Source organism: Tachyglossus aculeatus, chromosome X1, assembly GCF_015852505.1.
Source record: "Tachyglossus aculeatus isolate mTacAcu1 chromosome X1, mTacAcu1.pri, whole genome shotgun sequence".
Lineage (NCBI taxonomy): Eukaryota > Metazoa > Chordata > Mammalia > Monotremata > Tachyglossidae > Tachyglossus > Tachyglossus aculeatus.
Window position 1 is genome coordinate 38,988,338 of NC_052101.1, and position 15,109 is coordinate 39,003,446.

A 15,109-nucleotide genomic window follows, 5' to 3' on the forward strand; every position below is an offset into this window, starting at 1 on the left:
TGGGGCCTTTGGCTGTCCGTCCATCTATGCTGAGTGCATGCGCCCTTGATTTGTTTTTATTTGTGCATTTCTCATGGGGTGTGGTGGCTGTGTGTGTGTGGGGGGGGGGGGGGGATCATCTTGGGGAGAATGTGTTATTGTCCCTGGCTCTCGAGTTAGTTCCCCAGAGACAAAGTGGGGCCTGGGAGCTGGGATTGGAAGGAAATCCGTGCCTTTGTGGCCTGGGAGGTGGTTGGATAGTAGCGTTTTAGCCAGTTGGCCGAGGTGAGACCTGTGGGGTTCCAGGTTCTTGAGCTGGAGGATGGTGAATTCACTCCCTTTGGTGTGATGCCCAGGATTTGGGAGGAGACATCACCGGTCCCTCTTTACAGTTCACGTTACCTCTTTCCAGGTCATGTTACGGCTCCAGGCTGCTCTTCATGAGCCCTGCTTCCCCCGCCTGCAGAGCACGTCCTGAGTACTTAACTCTGCTTGTGGAGAGGAGCAAACCAGGTCTGGCAGAAAGACTTAGCCTGAGGGAGCCAGGGCAAGAAGAGAGGGGCATGGCTGGGACCAGATGGAATCAGGCTGGAGCAAGCTGAGAGTTGAGGGAAGCAAGCTGCTCCCTACTGAACTCTGCCCACTCTCCCTAGACTTAGTGTGTGTCACATCCCACCAGAACAGGGGATTCCTGGCCTAGCAAATGGTGCCACCTCCTTGGGAGAGAGGGAGACTATTGTCCCGATAGGAGCAATTTGGGCAGATTGGGAAGGCACAGCTAGCTCACCCCTTGGAGCAGGTGCAAGCCAGAACTTTTAGCCAACGCATTTACTTGTCTTTTTGGCCCTTGCCAACAGGCTGCAACTCCGGCCCGGAGCCCAAAGAGGGCCCGTTGTGGGGCCTTTTCACATCTGGCCCGCCCAGGTTGCCTTGTGGGAACTTCAGGGTTGAAGCAGGTGTCCGACCTTGAGAGCCTCTTGAGCAGCTCCCGGTGTGCAAAGCCAGAGCTGCTCACCATCCTCTTCCTCCTCTGCCTGAGGGAGTCGCCCCTCTGGGCCAGGAGCCCAGGCTGCTGCTGTTTGCCTGGCAGTAGTGTCAGTGGAAGGTGATAGTGGTTGGGTGCCCTCTCCTCTTCCTCTCCCTCCACTTCTCTTTTCCTCCTCTTCTCCCTCCGCCTGTTGTTCCCTCTTTTCTCTTCCCTTTGTTCTGACCCCTTCCTCTCTCTTCTCCTTTCCCTCTGATCTTCTGTAACCTTGTCCATTTTAGGCCCCACCCCCAGGGTCCATTGTCCAGGGCAGTGGTCCTGGTCAAAGCAGCTGTTGGTTTTGCCCTGGACTGGTCAGGCTTGTGAGGGCTCCGGGCTCCCAAGTAATCAGAGGGCTTCTTTTGACCCTGCCAGGCTCATAGATGGCAGGACTCATCAATCCATTAGTGCCAAGGATTTTTCTCTCCGTCACCAGACCCTGGGGCCAGCTGGGGGATTTGGAGCCCCTTCAAAGGCCAAGGAGTGGGGATTTTTTTCCCCTAAAAGCCCAGCCTTCCATTCATGTCTCTCTTCCTCAAAAATCCACCCCTACCCACAAGTTGGCTTCCCTTCAAAATGAAGGGATGGCACCCGTGAGGTTGAGAAAAACCCCTCTGACCTCTGAATGGTCCCAGGGGCCCAGTCATCTCATGCGTGTGGAAGTGAGACCCTCTGTGGTCAGAAAATGGCACCCTAGAAGCCCCACCCTAAACCCTTGAGACAGAAACACCCCAGACCTTCAACTGCCTCACAGGGCTAGGGACAGTGGGGTGACTTACTTTTCTACACAAAGTAAGCTTGCTTTCCATCATTTCTGGTGACGACTAGGCAAGCCTGCTCCTCCTTGACCTCGTCCTCTCCAGATCCGCCTCACAGCCACCAAAGCCCCAGGGATCAGGGCGAGATGGGGAGGGTTATGGTGGTGGCCCTGGCTTCGGCTTCTTCCTTCATGCAATTCAGCCCAGCCTGGCCCACCTCCATGGCTTCAGCAGTTTCAGAAGCAGCAGCTGCAAGCCAGGGGACCAGTTATGGCAATAAAGCAAGTTTAAAAAAAAAAACATTGGCAGGTTTGGAGTTGGGGAGGCCTGGGGGGATGTGGCTGGGACAGAGAAACAGGGAAAGCAATTTCAAAAGTCATGGGGAGGGGAAAGTTTGAAAGAGCAGTGAGAAAGGTGGAGTGGGAGAGGAGGTGAGAGGTGGGCTTATCTGGTGGGAAGACACCACGTAATTTGAAGTCAGCCATGCTGTTGTGGAACTACCTCCCGGTTTGTAAGACTAAAACCAGTTTAGACCCTGCTTAGCCCCTAACCCCTAGAGACAGCGTGCCCCAGCCCCAAATGCTTTATTTCAGAGTCCTGAAGACCCAAGGCCTCCTCTGGGTGACGGTAGTTCTGGCTCCCCTTGTTCTCCGCTGATCCGCCGACAGGGATCAGAACTTGTTGACTAAAGGAAATGGACCTCTAGGTTCTGCTGGGAGGTGACGAAGCCCATGGGCACCTCAGCCTTTCCCGGGGGCCAGGGAGGGCCTGGGCTTCTTCGAGAGCTGGGGATTCGAGGCACTTTCCGCTCCCGGCCACGTATCTGGAAATTGCTAGTTGCCTTTAATTTGTGATGATCTCACCCCCAAACCATCTGCTGCCAAATGTGTCCAATCCCTCAACCTCTCAGAGCTGTGCATTTAGATTGCAACTGGAGGCCCTGGCCAGGTTAACACTTTGCTGGTCTGAGCTGAGGGCTACTCCAGGAGCAGCCGGGGACTAGGTCGTTGGTCTGGGATTGCTCAGGGGAGAGAGGGTAAAGTCCAGGGGTCCCAGGGATTGGATTACCTTCCTGCTTCTGCCCTTACCCCACTTGTCTCTCTGCCCCTCCTGTTGCTGCTAGCAGGGTGGCTAGGCCAGTTCCCTTCTTGGTCACCCTGTTCTAAGCCAAAAGGACTCCGCTGCCAGTTTCTCGGGGAGGGAAAGGGTCACATGAGCTTTAGTTCTCTCTGCATTTTTTTATGGTATTTGTTAAGTGCTTACTATGTTCCAGACACTGTACTAAGTGCTGCGCACTGTACTAAGCACTTATTTAGTATTAAGGATTTACTCCAAGACCTCGCTTGATCAATTCCCTCCACCCGGCTCCAAGACAATGCCTTTTTAAAATGGTGCTTTGTTCTGACAGAGGAGAAGTACACGGTGATTTACCCGTACGCGGCTCGAGATCAGGATGAAATCAGTTTGGACAGAGGGGCCACGGTGGAAGTGATGCAGAAGAACCTAGAGGGCTGGTGGAAGATCAGGTATCTCCCCACACCCCATCTCCCTGCAGCCTCCAAGGGTTGGCTTTGGATGGGTGGTTGGGACTGGGGGGTGAAGAAACAAAGATTGTTTAAGCCCTTGTGGGTATGTGAGGGTTTGGCGGGAGGCCTGAAAGAGCCATGGCCCCCAGGCTTCTAGCTTCACTCCCCAGCTTCCTTTCCTTCCTGAAAGCAGAGAAGCCGTATGGATAATAATCATAATAATAACAAAAGTGGTATTTGTTAAGCAATTTGTGCCAAACACTCTGCTAGCACTGGGGTAGATACAAGACAATTAGGTGAGACACAGTCCCTGTGCCACATAGGGCTAAGAAGGAGAGAAAAGAGGTGTTGATTCCCCATTGTACAGATGAGGAAACTGAGGCACCGAGTGTGAAGTGACTTGGCCAAAGTCCCACAGTAGGCAGATGGCAGAACTAGGATTAGTGCCCAGGTTCTCTGATTCTCAGGCCCACATTCTTTCCACTAGACCACACTGCTTAGCTAGAAACTGCAGAAATGCATGAGCAAACCAAAGACACTTAGGTTACATCCTCAACTGCTGCTTTTCAGCTCAGTTTGTTACCTTCCACACTCCCCCACCTGCCCCTGTCCTCCTCCCCCAAGGGGGACGGAGACCCCCTACAGTTCCACGAATCCATGCTTAGTGCCTAGAGGCTTGCTCCACCCTGCTGAGACTGTAGCTTTGGTCCTCCTCCAAACCCCTTATGGGCTGCTGGGTCTAGCAGGAAGCCCGGCGTGGACAGGGATCATCTCTCTTTATTGCTGAATTGTACTTTCCAAGTGCTTAGAACAGTGCTCTGCACACAGGAAGCGCTCAATAAATAGGATTGAATGAGTGAATAAGTTGGGCTGATCCAGTCATTCTCCAGTTCTGACTGAGCCTTAGCACTTCTTTACCAATCACAGGAAGGCTCTAGACTGTCCTCCAGACTGTAAGCTCATTAAGGACGGCGCTATTTCTGTTCTATTGCACACTTCCAAATGCTTAGTACATTGCTCTGCAAAAGTACCGTTGATTGGTGCCCCAGAAAAGGATTTCCCCACCCCATCAGAAATCTCCTTCCTCCCAGAAAGACTGTCCAGTTGAATGAATTTTAAGCCCTCTGCTCCCAGTCCGTCCCCTTTCTCGACAGGGCCAGACCAACACTCTGAACCTGGCTGACCAGGCCCTCCTCCTTGTCCCTTGGACAGTGTCCTCTGTAGTGGACGTCTAGGCCAGCCTGCCATGGGGCCAGAGCCTAGTGGAAAAAAATGGCCTAAGCAGAAGCGGTATTTTGGTCTGTGTGATGGGGATTAGCCTGACTTCTTGGACCTGTGCTCCTCAGTCTGACTAGATTACCTCAGCTCCTGTGGAATGGGTGCTGCTGCAGTGCTCCGCACGGGCTGCAGATCCTCAAGAGAAGCAGTATGGCCTAGTGGGAAGAACCCAGGTCTGGAAATTAGGGGACTTGGGTCCAAATCCCAGCTTGGGCACTTGCCTGCTGTGTGATCCCTGCTCCCCCTCTAAAACTGTAAGCTCGTTGTGGGCAGGGAATGCGTCTACCACATTCTAATAATAATAATTTTGGTATTTGAAAAGCGCTTACTATGTGCCAAGCACTCTTCTAAGAGCTGGGGGAGATACAAGATAATCAGGTTGCCCCACGTGGGGCTCACAGTCTTAACCCCCATTTTCCAGACGAGGTAACTGAGGCCCAGAGAAGTTAAGAGACTTGCCCAAAGTCACGCAGCTGATAAGTGGCGGAGCTGGGATTAGAACCCATCGCCTCTGACTCCCAAGACCGGGCTCTTTCCACTGAGCCACACTGCTTCTCTAGCCTACAGCACCCGGTATTCCCAGGCAGTCTCCCATCCAAGTACTAACCACGCCCGACCCTGTTTAGTTTCCAAGATCATCATCATCATCATCAATTGTATTTATTGAGCGCTTACTATGTGCAGAGCACTGTACTAAGCGCTTGGGAAGTACAAATTGGCAACATATAGAGACAGTCCCTACCCAACAGTGGGCTCACAGTCTAAAAGGGGGAGACAGAGAACAAAACCAAACATACTAACAAAATAAAATAAATAGAATAGATATGTACAAATAAATTAAATAAATAAATAAATAGAGTAAAAAAAATATGTACAAACATATATACGTATATACATATATACAGGTGCTGTGGGGAAGGGAGGGAGGTAAGATGGGGGGATGGAGGGGGGACGAGGGGGAGAGGAAGGAAGGGGCTCAGTCTGGGAAGGCCTCCTGGAGGAGGTGATCAAGATCAGACGAGAGGCACCCTGGGTGCCTGCAGGGTGGTATTGCTGTCTCTCAAGTACTTAATATAGTGCTCTGCACACAATAAGCACTCGATAAATACAGTAGATTGAGTTATTGATTGTGATCCTGGGCGAGTAACTTAATTCTCTGGACCTGAGTTTTCTCATCTGTAAAATGGGGATTAAATACTTCTCCCTCCCCCTTAGAATATGATCTGCATCTGGGACAGAATTTGTGACTGACCTAATTACCAACACCCAATACTGTTCTTGACATGTAGTGAGTATTTAGTAAACATCAAAATTATTATTGTGATCATTAAGGAGAAACCTTTTTTATGGTATTTGTTAAGCGCTTACTATGAGAAGCAGCGTGGCTCAGTGGCAAGAGCCCGGGCTTTGGAGTTGGAGGTCATGGGTTCGAATCCCGACTCCACCACAAGTCTGCTGTGTGACCTTGGGCAAGTCACTTCACTTCTCAGAGCCTCAGTTCCCTCATCTGTAAAATGGGGATGAAGACTGTGAGCCCCATGTGGGACAGCTTGATCACCTTGTATCCCCCCCAGTGCTTAGAACAGTGCTTTGCACATAGTAAGCGCTTAACAAATGCCATCATTATTATTATGTGCCAGGCACTGTACTAAGCCCTGGGTAGATACAAGCTTGTCAGGTTGGACACAGTTCCTGCCCCTCATGGAGCTCACAGTCTTAATTCCCACTTTACAGATGAGGTAACTTAAGTCCAGAGAAGCTAAGTGACTTGCTCAAGGTCACACAGCCAAGTTGCTAAGCTGGAATTAGAACCCAGGTCCTTCTAACTCTCCGCTACACCATGGCCCTTTGTAGTACAGTGGCTCTTCATCTGAGCAGGGTTGGAATGGGTGCAAGAATGGAGTCTCATCTATTTATCTGGTATCTACCCCAGCATTTAGCACAGTGCTTGGCACATAAGAAGTGCTCAACAAATACCACAATGATTATTATGAGCTAGGGCTTACCTGGGTGAGTATGGAGCCAGGTTGGTGCCTTCAACTGACCTGTCAGCATGGGTCAGTGGAAAGAGCCCGGCGTTTGGAATCAGAGGTCATGGGTTCAAATCCTGGCTCCACCAATTGTCAGCTGTGTGACCTTGGGCAAGCCACTTCACTTCTCTGGGCCTCAGTTACATCATCTGTAAAATGGGGATTGACTGTGAGCCCCACAGGGGACAACCTGATCACCCTGTAACCTCCCCAGCACTTAGGACAGTGCTTTGCACTTAGTAAGTGCTTAACAAGTGCCATCATTATTATTATTATCATTATCTTCCCAGAATCATCATTGCCCAGGGCTCAGGTTGTTTGCGGGCTGATGCCCAGCAACACCTTAGCTCAGGATGCAGTCTAGAGTGCTTCCTGCCTGGGCCCTCAGTGGGAGGAATTGTCCCTCCCAGGTTAGCAGGAGGAAGGGGAAGGGAGTGGGAAGATGGCACTAGACTGAAACTGAGAGGTCTCTGTGTTCCAGGTACCAAGGGAAAGAGGGCTGGGCCCCAGCCTCCTACCTGAAGAAGGGCAGTGGAGAGCCCTTCCCTCCAAAGCTGGGCTCTGGTCTTTCAGCCCAGTCTTGCGCCCTCGATCTGGATGGCACAGCCTGGCAGCAGAATTCAACCAGCCGAGAGAAGGATGGCCTCAACAACCACAGAGATGGAAAGCTGGATGGGCGCCAGGGCTCGGATGGGGATTTCAAACGAAGTAAGTGGAGGGTGTTGGGGTGTAAGCTCATTGTGGGCAGGGAGTGTGTCTGTCATATTGTTGCATTGTACTCTCCCAAGCGCTTAGTACAGTGCCCTGCACACGGTAAGTGCTCAGTAAATGCGATTGATTGTTGATTGACAAGTCCTGTGTTGAGTAAACTCCCAGCAGGGTGTGCGGTGGAGCTCTTGTTGAAAGAGTTCTGCCCAGGATTCCCAAATTCTGGTTGATACTCAGCAGGGGAGACCCCTGGGAGGATCGCCTCAGAGGTGGGCCCAGGAAAGCAGATCTGGGGCAGGATCAGGGCTTGAACGGGAATGAAAGAAAGGCCAAGGTTCAAGCAAGTAGGTATTTCACCATGTTGACTGGTGGGGAGCGGAATCATGGCCGTTATTACCGATGGCGGTGATGCCGCCGGGCCGAGTTGTCCTGGCGCTCTGATTGACCAATTCCAGAGATGCACAACTGAAGCCCTGAACCATCTGTTGAGGTTGACTGACTGGTCCAGAGTGACCCTGGGCAGTCTGTCCTATTCTGAACAACCCCACGCCCAGAGATCTCAAGGATTTAATTAGGACATCTGGGCTCCCTCTCCAGTTAGCTTAGGCTCCTGGTTCAGTTCAGGATCTGTCCCATAGTGGACAAGAATGGCCTGAAACCCTCAGGGCTCCAGAGCCAAATAGCCCTCTAATAATAATAATAATAACAATGATGATGGTATTTAAGCACTTACTATGTGCTGAGCACTGTTCTAAGCGCCGAATCCCCTGGGCCAACAGGGACGGCCCAGGCCCAACCCTCAGCCTCAGCCCAGCAGGATTCTTCATCCCAGCACTTGGCAGATACCACGCTTGGTTCTCAGCGCTTAGAACAGTGCTTGGCACATAGTAAGCGCTTAACAAATACCATCATTATTATTAGAGGGGGAGGATTGGGCTGTCTGCATTGTTGAAGGGTCAGTAAGGTTGGGCTCTCGCTTCTTTACCTGGGATGGCCTCACTTAGAACTCCCTTTATGAACCTGCCCTGATGGGCAGGTGTGCCCTGCGTTTGTGCCCTCCGGATCTCTCTGGCAGGCTTCCTACGCATGGAGCCTGACTTAGTCGCCAGAGGCGAGTGGATGGTGTGTTCAGAGAAAAGGACCTAGTCATCTGTTCATTTATCGAGCACTTGCTGTGTGCAGAGCATTGTACTAAGCACCATGGCACCTTCTGCTACCACACTGCCTGGCCACTTCCCTCTCTGATGTGTCGGGTCCAGGGGTCTGACTCTAGCAAAGAATGGGTGTATAGAGAGGAGGGATGATAGAGAAGCAGCATGGCTCGGTGGAAAGATGGAAAGAGCCCGGGCTTTGGAATCAGTGGTCATGGATTTAAATCCCGGCTCCGCCAATTGTCAGCTGTGTGACTTTGGGCAAGTCACTTCACTTCTTTGTGCCTCAGTTACCTCATCTGTAAAATAGGGATTGATTGTGAGCCCCCTGTGGGACAACCTGATCACCTTGTAACCTCCCCAGCGCTTAGAACAGTGTTTTGCACAGAGTAAGCGCTTAATAAATGCCATCATTATTATTATTATTGACTCCTCACGAGGCTGAATTCTGAATAATATAAGGTAGGGCTAGTGAAGAGGAACTCTTCAGGCCACTCCTGTAGGACCACCACCGGTCTGACTTGGGCTTGTCTTTCTGCAGGGTCGCCGAAGATGAGGCAGAGACCCCCTCCTCGCCGAGACCTGACTATAGTAAGTCTGTCCAGAAAGTGGAGGGGGAATGTCAGAGAATGCCAGCCTTCCTACCCTCCAGCCGCATGACTTCCCCACCATCCTCTAGACTGTACGCTCGTTGTGGGTAGGAATGTACCTGTTTGTTGTTATACTGTACTCTCCCAAGCGCTTAGTACAGTGCTCTGCACACAGCAAGTGCTCAATAAATACAAATGAATGAATAAATGAGTCCCCTCTCAGCCAGCTCTGACAGCAGTTCCAGGCCTGTGTGAGTGGTCTGGGTGGTGAGTCAGCCCAGTTGAGGGCCCCCAAGGCCAGTGGTGGGACCCTCCAAACAGGGAGGGGTGTCCACTTTGGAATCTGCAGAGGAGAACCCTGAAGCTTGGACAAGTTATTGCTCTGTGGCTTTAAGCAAGTAACTTAACTTCTTTGAACCCCAGTTTCCCCATCTGTAAAATGGGGACTATGAGCCCTTTGTGGGACAGGCACATGGTAAGTGCTCACTCCCATCCTCACCTGTAGCCAGTTTCCCACACTGCGCTCCCCCTTCTCTCATTCCCAACTAGCTCCTTCTGGGAGGCAGGGGAAACCGAGGCAGGGGCTTGGGCCCCATTGCCTCACAAACTTGCTGTTTTCTTATCCCCTGGCTGGCCCACAAAGGGTGGTGGAATCAGGTTTATTGTACTGCCGTCTGACCCTCATGGCTTCCTCACGACAACTCCAAAAGGATTTCAGGGGGAAGAGGGTCACTTTGGAACCCAGAAGGGTGGTTTGTGTTCAATAGCACATGGTCCTTGGCACTCACTTTGTGTTTCACTGTCCCAGCCCCGTGGCTTGAACCTACCAAAACCCCCTGTCCCACCCCAAGTGGAGGAGGAATACTACACCATCGCGGACTTCCAGACCACCATTCCCGACGGCATCAGCTTCCAGGCAGGGCTGAAAGTCGAGGTGGGTCCCTCCGCCCCTGCTCCTCCTCTCCATTTTCCTTCCTTCCTCACCTCTCTCTTCCTGTCCCCATCTCCTCTCCCGAAGTGCATGAACTTCCCCTGAACTTGCCGCCCATCACTGTGAACTTCCAGCCTCCGTGCTGGATCAGGAGCCGGAAAAGACCAAGCCAAGAGTTGGCGCCCGCATACTACTGCAGATTTTGCCGCATAGATATCTTTCGAGGCCGTGGGCTTTGGAGGCTCCCTGGTTCGGTGGGGACTGGAGCATGAGTCCCTTCTGGTCCCCACTCCCCTACACAGAAGCCTCTTCCTTCAATGGCACAGCAGAGGGAGATCCCATGGGTGTTCAACCTGCAGGCCCTGGTTTCTCCCATCTTGCAGTTTTGGGATCGAGGTCTCTGCCACTAGTTCTTCCTTACACCCAAGCTTCACGGACTACAGTGAGCTTGCACGCCAGTGACCCCCCACTGGCCAGTTGGTTCCATTTGACTGCCTATGTGTAGCTTCTCTTCTTGAGAGGAGGATGGAAGCCAGATAGAACTGGGGCGTTGGTGAATCTGGAACTAAATTTGCCCCACCTGCCGTGCCCCATTCCATCCAACCCCAATAGACCGGAGAACCTGGAAGTCACCAACATGGTTGGGGCAGGAGGGGCTAGACTGTTCTCCTGAGTAACAGGAAAACTAGGCAGTGATGAGCAAGCAGGAGAGTCCAGGGAGGCTCACCCTTCTTTCTCGATGTGTCACACTCCCTCACATCCCCTTTCTCCCTCACCTGGTAACTAACACCAGCCCTACACCTCTGCTCCTTCCTTTCTATCCTCCATCCCTACTCTTCGACTCTCCCCCCATCTCTAGGGGAATAGGGACACCTTGGGAGCAACTGCATGTTTAGAAGGAGCAGGAATCCTGCCAACTTTATGCTTCTGGCCCATAGCCAGCCCAGGAGCTCTCCTCTCTCCCACTAAGATGGAGTAGAACTCCCTGATGCCCCCACCCCACCTCTGCCAGAGCCCCATGGAGAGTGGAGAGGAATGCCAGGCTGAGAGTCTGAAAGTGCTAAACTGGTCTATTCTGTGTTCTCTTAAGTGTGTGAGTCCCAAATAGGACAGGCACTATGTCCAACCTGATTAACTTATATCTACCCCAGCACTTAGAGCAGTACTTGGTACATAGTAAGCACTCAAGTACCATTAGTGTTATTATTTATTATTATTCTATCCCGCTCAGGTGATCGAGAAGAACTCCAGCGGCTGGTGGTATATCCAGATCGAGGAATCGGAGGGCTGGGCTCCGGCGACCTTCATTGACAAGTACAAAAAGACCAGCAGCGCCTCACGACCTAACTTCTTAGCCCCTCTGCCCACCGAACTGGCCCACCTCCACCTGGGGGAGGCCGGGGTGGAGAACCACGTCAACAGCAACTGCGTCGAAGCCACTGGCCCAGCCCGACCGCTCCCTGAAGCCCCACACAACGGACTGGATTCCGGGGTGGGGTGGGCCAGGGACTGGAAGGGGAAGCAGCCACCCTGGAATGCCTCCGCGGCCACGTCGGGCTTGGCTGGCTACGAGGAGATCACTGATCCCGACGCAGAGGAGAAGCCCAGCCTCCCCCCACGCAAGGAATCCATGATCAAATCGGACGGGGAGATGCAGGAGAGGGAGCGGCAGAGGCTTGATCAGCTCAAGGGACCCCCGCCGAAGCCCCCGGGGATGATTTTGCCGATGGTCCCACCCAAGCACACTCCCCCAACCAAGGACGGCAAGAAGCCAGAGCCGAAATCTGAGAAAGGCAAGCTGTTCCAGCTGAAAAATGAAATGGGACTGGAGTGTGGACACAAGATATTGGCCAAAGAGGTGAAAAAGCCGAACCTCCGGCCCATCGTCAAGTCCAAAGCGGACACGTCCGAGGACAAGCCCGAGCCCCCCGCCCCAAACCCCTTCTTAAAGTCCAAACCTCAGGTCAGGCCCAAACCGGGGGCTTCTCCGCGGACGGAGCCCTCTCAGCCAGTGGACATTTCTCACCTCCGGAGCAAGCTGAGGCCCGCCAAGTCTCAGGAGAAACCTATGGAGGAGGAGACCCCCCCAGATGGCCCTGCCAACAGCCCACCGCTCCTGGGGGAAGCTTTCAGCAGGTCTCAGGAGCGAGCTCCGGCCGACGCCAAGGTACCCCCGAAGCCGGACGTCCCCGTGCCGAAGGAGGCTCCCCCGAGACCCCCTCCGGGGTCAGCCAAACCTGCTGACCCTGAGCTCAAAGGCGGACAGGGCCCCCAGCAGAGACCAGTGGTGCCTCCCCGGAGACCCCCGCCTCCAAAGAAGACCACCCGCCCCTTGCCGGAAGTCAAGGAGCAACAGCAAGACGGGCAGGACACCAAGGCTACCGGGACTCCAGGTCGACCCATGCTGGTTCCTCCAAAAGCCAAACCATTTCTGAATGCCCTGGAGGAGACCAGGGGGAAGGGTGGCCTGGGGCCCAAGGGGCCGGGCAAGAATGGGGAGGCCAGGGAAAAGCCCGGCTCGGCCCCAGTCCCCCACGCAGAGGTCCCCAGAGATGCCTTGTACGTAGCCCTAGCTGACTTCGAAGGCGACGAGGAGACCAGCGGTTTCCAGGAGGGGACGGTGTTTGAGGTGCGGGAGAAGAACAGCAACGGCTGGTGGTTCTGCCGGGTCCTGAGCGGGGCCCCCTCATGGGAAGGCTGGATTCCTTCCAACTACCTGAGAAAGAAGCCATAGTGCCCACCTCTCCCCTCCCCACTTCTCCAACTCTTCCTGGCTGTGGGCCCCTTCCCCGGGGCTCCGCCCAGGTATTTAATTCACTTCCTAATTTATGGTTTCTCATAAGGCTTTAACCAAGGATGAGGCTGGAGGGCACTGAGTTTGTTTTTTGTTTTTTTTCCCATCGGTTTCCCAGAGGGCTAAGATGGTGAGGCGCGGAGTTTCTGTGCTGAGCTGTTGTCTCTGAGGCCAGCCTCGTTGCCAGCTCCACTTTGGAATGGCCTTCCCAAGGTGAACAGGCGGTGGTGAGTGCCCTGCAGGACCTCGAGGCAGCTTGTGACCCTGTAGCAGAGTTCTTGGCCAGAGATGCTCAGGAGAGGAGTTGGAATTTAGAGGTCATGCTTGGGGTTTTGGCAGTTGGCTGAGGAAAACTAGGGAGGGACTTACTTGACTTTCCCCACAGGCCCCTCCAGCTCACAGCTTTGGTGCCTTCCAGAACTCCCCTGTCACCCCCAGGGGCTTCCCTTCACCCAGGGTCTTGGGGACAAGCGCAGTGAGAGATCACAATTTTCACGGGTCGTGGACATCCCAGACCTAAGAAACCCAGTGTTTCCCCGCTCTGGGTAGGCCCACCCTTGCACCTAATGCAAAGATGTCTGTCCTGCCAGGAGGCCCTCTGATTCTCCGTTACTTGGGAGCAGCGCTGGGGCTGGGGGTAAATCCTCCTCCTTCCTGGAGCTCCCAGTTCCTGCCCCCTCCTTACTCCTTGCCTTCCTCGGGTCTGCCGCCCTCATCATCCTGGTTCTGGGCTGGGTGGAGCTGGCGGGAGGGAGAGATCACAGGTTGAGTCCACTTAGGCCTCCAATTCCATACCAGAGTGGATCAAGGCGAGACCTGGCCAGCCTGAGAGTCCCCCGACAGCATCGCCCTCCCACTGTCCTGCAGGCTCTGGAAATAATGATGCCTTTGTGGAATCAGCGAAAAACCCAGGACCTCAGGAAAATGAGCTGTGCTGAATTGCTCAGGTCCTGGCTTGGTACCCGTCAAGGGGCATACGGCCATGTTCTCTGGGATTTGACTTGACGTCAGAGGGAAAAGTTGTGCCTTTTGGACCTGACCTGCTTCCTCCTAAAGAACCTGTCCCCTCTGCAGTCTACCATAGAGAATTCGTCTTCCTGTCTTACTTCGGGTTCGCATTCTCTGCCGTGTCGTTTGGGCTGTGCCATTTCTGCATTGTGCTCCTGGAGATGTTTTTCCGTGGTCCTTTCTCCCTGGAAGGGCCAGCAGCTGTTGAGATGCAGCCCCTGCTCAGAACACACTCCTTCTAGGGCTGGATGTCTGATCTGGCCCTCAGAGCAGAGAGCAGCCAGTGGCGGTGGATATTAGATTTGGCCAATATTACTCCCCTCTTCTACCCATTCCTTGGCATGTGGTGCCTTTTTATGCTTGTTTAGATTTGTGGAGTGGTTGCCATAAGGGAATCTAGAAAATTCAAGCTCCACTTCTCCCCCAAGTCTAAGCCCCAGGAAGCATGTGATGGGCTCTGGACCATCAATGAAAACCCCCAGATCACATCACCCTCCCACCCCATTGGACTGAAGAAGGGATTTTCCCCTGCTGCTCTTTCCTGAAGTGCCTCCCCCCCATCATCATTTGCCTCCTGCTTGTGACCTCCCGTGATCCCATGGCTTCCTCGAAGTAGTTCTGAACTTAATTCTGTCTGCTACAGAGGCATCTGTTTCTGAGGAAAGTTACTGCCTGTCTCTGTCTGGGGAAGAGTGGGACTTTCCATACACCACTCTTGGAACTGAGACTCCAACAAGGAATCGCAAAAACCGAACAGTTTCTAGGTAGGCTCAACCTGCCTATTTGAAGAGAGCAAACTAACACAGATCACACAGCACATGGGCTGGATTCCAGTCAGAGGATTCTGTCATGGAGTTTGCAGGGCCCGACCAGCCCCAGGTTGAGGATGGGAGGAGTTTACCACAGTCCGGATCCTGAACAGCAGACACCATCTGGGAGATGTCCCAATCTGGGCCCTTGTGATTTTTGTTTGTTTGTAAGTGCCTACTATGTGCCAGGCACTGTACTAAGCGCTGGCATACATGCACGCTAATCAGGTTGGACACAGTCCAAATCCCACATGCAGCTCCCAGTCTTCATCCCCAACTTACAAATGAGGTCTCTGAGGTGCAGAGAAGTGAAGTGACTTGCCCCAGGTCACAAAGCAGACAAGTGGAGCCAGAATTAGAACCCAGGTCTGTCAGACTCCCAGGTCAGTGGTCTACTTAGTTGTGAGAATCAGACCCTGCAAATCACCCAGGAATCATAATAATAACTGTGGTATTTTTTCAGTGCTTACTATGCAACAAGCACTGTGATCAATACAAAATAACAAGTCAGGTACAGCCCCTG

General features: G+C 53.1%; 1 protein-coding gene across 1 annotated transcript in view; it reads left to right on the plus strand.

The window, feature by feature from the left end:
• SH3PXD2B (SH3 and PX domains 2B) overlaps positions 1 to 14,800 on the plus strand; it is an 85,993-nt gene extending 71,193 nt beyond the window's left edge. The window contains exons 9-13 of the mRNA XM_038740007.1: positions 3,170 to 3,287; positions 7,077 to 7,303; positions 8,996 to 9,045; positions 9,853 to 9,978; positions 11,207 to 14,800. Coding sequence (XP_038595935.1) covers positions 3,170 to 3,287; positions 7,077 to 7,303; positions 8,996 to 9,045; positions 9,853 to 9,978; positions 11,207 to 12,709 — 2,024 coding nt within the window. The 3' untranslated portion in view covers positions 12,710 to 14,800. The remainder of the gene's footprint in view (positions 1 to 3,169; positions 3,288 to 7,076; positions 7,304 to 8,995; positions 9,046 to 9,852; positions 9,979 to 11,206) is intronic.
• Positions 14,801 to 15,109: the final 309 nt, after the last annotated feature.